The 3,298-nt window shown below is 52.5% G+C and overlaps 1 protein-coding gene across 1 annotated transcript; it reads right to left on the reverse strand.

Annotated features, from left to right (window-relative positions):
• Positions 1 to 522: 522 nt before the first annotated feature.
• On the reverse strand, positions 523 to 2,499 carry RLN3 (relaxin 3). The gene is made up of 2 exons (XM_006900776.1): positions 2,310 to 2,499; positions 523 to 761 (listed from the first exon to the last, which is right to left on the reverse strand). Exons 1-2 carry the CDS (start codon positions 2,497 to 2,499, stop codon positions 523 to 525), a joined length of 429 nt encoding a protein of 142 aa, XP_006900838.1.
• Between the last annotated feature and the right edge of the window lie 799 nt (positions 2,500 to 3,298).

Genomic DNA, 3,298 nt, shown 5'->3' on the forward strand with positions numbered 1-3,298 from the left:
CGGAAAGTCCCGGGCGTAGAAGTTGGGGCTGGGGCGAGTTAGAGGGGAGGCCACTTGGGGGCGGGGGTGGGGTGATGAGGGCCAGCCCACCCTCCCCAAACTACCCCAGAAACACACAAGACTACGAAGTCCTTTGGAAGTTTTATTAGTTCTTATCCCTCCGGTTCTCAGGTTATAAAAGGGGACCCAGAGGCCTGGCTGCAAGCGGAATTGGAGAATGAGGGATTGGAAGGCAGAGGAGAGAGAGTGGTTGGGAGCAGGCGGGACTAAGGCAGGGCCATAATGGGGGCACTGGTTCCAGCCTGGACTGGACAGAGCTCAGGGCTCAGGATAGGGGGGCCTCCATGTGGCCAGGTAGGGGCACAGCTTGCTCAGGACACGGGATGAAGGCAAGTTGGAGGGAAGCAGAGAAGCCCGCATCAACGGGTGCGTGAGGGTGGAGAGGTGTGCTTTTGATGAGTGGACGGCAGGGCTGGGGTGTCCGCCTTCTCCCCCTCCCGGGCTGCCCTGCACCCCCCCCCATTAGCAGAGGCTGCTGATTTCACTCTTGCTGCACCCCCACTTGCAGCAGTTGCTGGAGAGGCCACCCAGAACGTCTCGGCCACCTCGTAGAGCCCCTGGGGTCCCTTGCCAGTTGGGCCGGCCTCCATAGAAGGTCTGGGGGGGCTTGGTCAGGGCCAGCCACTCGCTGGAGCCCACTGCTTCGTCCAGCTCGCCGGCTAGGCCGTCCACCTCGGCATCCGTGTCTGAGAAGGCGTCTCCTGGAAAGCGTGAGAAGCGTAAATGCTGGGGGCTTGACTGCACAACCTGGACCCCGGCCGGCCGTTGGCTGACCCAGCTCCGCCTCCCTTCTTGTGACTTGGACTCTGGGTCAAGTTTTCTACACGAATTGTGCTGGGCTTCAAATTCCAGCTCTGCCACCAGCTCTGGTGGATAGATTATTCAACCCCTTTGAACTTGACTTTCCTCTCCTGTCATTTCTTTTTCTCTATTAAGGACCCGATGGCCAAGAGCAAGCTGAGTCTGAACTGTGGGTTAGATAATAAGTGAATGTTCCTTTATTAGCTTCAGTTTCTTTGTCTGCAGAGTGGGGGAAATAATAAATCCAACTTTGGGTTTTACAGGGAGTAAATGTGTTTTTAAAAAGAAAAATAGAGGGGAGCTCTGGTGGCCTAGTGGCAAGAAACAGCACTGCAACCCCAGAGTTGAGTGGTTCAAATCCACACACATAAAATAATAAAATTAAATTTAAAAAAAAATTAAAAGAAAAAGAAAAATAGAATGGTGTCTGTTGTATAGTAAACACCCAAACTCTCTTGCACACTGTTTTAAGTGTGTTCGTGGATTAACTCTCATCCTTCTCAACGTCAATGCCATGGCAGTAGTGAGGACTGAAGTCTAAAGAGAGAATTTATATAAGACTCAAACTCAAGTCCAATGTCATCAGTTGTGTTCTAACTCACTGTGACCCTGTAGGGCTGAATAGAAATACCCCATTACGGTATCCAAGGCTGGCACCTTGACGGAAACAGATTGCTCTATCTTTCCCCGGCAGAGTGGCTGGGAGTTTGAACTGCTAACCTTTCAGCTAACTTAACCACGAGGTCCCAGGTGTGAAGTTGTAAAGCTGTTATTTAAACGCACACACACACACACACACACACACACACACACACACACACACAGAAACACACACACATGCACGCACAGTGTGTTTCTCTGTTCACACTCCATGACACCATCATCATAAATACATTCTTTTTTCTGCCAGGCCCTTGCCCCTGATAACACCAGGTCTCCTGCCCTCTGCTGTGCCCAGACTCAGTTCCCTGACCAATAGAGACCACGTCCTTATCTGTCCTTATCTGTTTCAGCTCAGCTCTGCCACTTAACAGGGGCTGTCCCTCCAGTTCCACAGAGGAAACGGCTCAGAGAGGGGAAGCAACTTGCAGAGGACAGATATCTATTAGATAACAAAACCTGGCCTCATATCCATGTGTGTTGCCTGCCCAGAGGGCTGGAAGCACTCCAATGCCTTCTTGAACGCCCCCCTATGGAGTTGTACAAATAGAAGTGCCCTTGTCACAGGCTCGGCACACAGAGGTGCTGAGGAACCGGATCGGATCACTGTTCTCTCACTTCTGGCACCATCCCAGCTCTGTGGCTCTGCTCCTCTCCCTGAGCGCTTGGAAGTCTGGGCTACTCTCCCAAGCTGGATGAGAAGGTTCAAGGCCACAGACCTGGACCTGCCTCTCATCCTCCATTCCCAGTTCTTTGGGCCCTTCTGTCATCCCACCTTCCAGCCTCACCTATGGCTTCATGGGTCAGGACATCGGCCCGTCTCCACCGTGAGCCCCCGCAGATGAAGATGACGGCTCGGATGAACTCGCGGCCGCAAAGCTTCACGCCGTAGGGTGCAGCCCGGGCCTCAGCCTGCAGCCACAGTTCCCCGGCCAGCACCCACACTGCTAGCAGCAGTAGGAGTGTGCGCTTGGCCATGCTGGACTCTGACCTGGGAGAGGGCTCAGCGGGCAGTGTCCTGGGTGCTGACTGTTCTGCCTCCATGCTCCCCATTTATATCCCCTGGCATACACCCCCCAGCCTCGTGCCTGCAAGCCGAGTGACCTCTTATCTCCCTTAGCAGAGGAGAGGCTAGCGCCCCTCCACACACCCTGACCTTTTCAGTTCCTCGGTCCAAGAGATAACCTTTCTCCGGGGATGGGGTGACGTGGTCATCTTCCATGCAGATCTTCCATGCTGTCATCTTCCATGCAGATAGGCAAGAAGGTCTCCATTGAGACCGTGACCCTCCCTGACTTCCTAAGGCTAGGCGAGAGCACACAGCCAGATCGACCCCTGATCTCATCTAGAATGACAATAATGACAGTAAGGAAGGCAGCAGCCAGCAATAGCAGAGAACGCTCCTCTGGTGCAGGCCACATGCAGGACATGTGTATGTGTATCGTCTCCCCCCACAACCTCTGACAATGGTTTTCAAACTATAATTAGAATCAGATTCTGGGAAGGGGCTTGTTAAAACTCAGATTGCTAGGCCAAGACTCCCAGAGCCTCTGATTCCACAGGGTCAAGGGGGCACCCGGGAATCTGCATTCCTGATACATTCCAGGGGCACACCATAGCTCTGGTACATGGACCAGATTCTTCTTTCTTTTTTTTTAATTGAAATTTTAATGAAAGTTTATAGAGACTTTGGACTTACATTCATTCATTGTTGCACGTTTTCCTCCCTGCCCACTCCTACCTCCAGTTGGTTTTTCTCTTTGAAATGTAAAAAAAA

Source organism: Elephantulus edwardii, unplaced genomic scaffold (assembly GCF_000299155.1).
Source record: "Elephantulus edwardii isolate Elephantulus edwardi_28Jun2011 unplaced genomic scaffold, EleEdw1.0 scaffold00296, whole genome shotgun sequence".
Classification (NCBI taxonomy): Eukaryota; Metazoa; Chordata; class Mammalia; order Macroscelidea; family Macroscelididae; genus Elephantulus; species Elephantulus edwardii.

What these genes read in the sequence shown, in the direction of transcription:
- RLN3 (XM_006900776.1), bottom strand. Translation starts at nt 2,499, where the DNA reads ATGGCCAAGCGCACACTCCTACTGCTGCTAGCAGTGTGGGTGCTGGCC. An exon ending in CCTGACCCATGAAGCCATAG is followed by an intron (nt 762 to 2,309) that starts GTGAGGCTGGAA and finishes CACGCTTTCCAG; the next exon opens with GAGACGCCTTCTCAGACACG.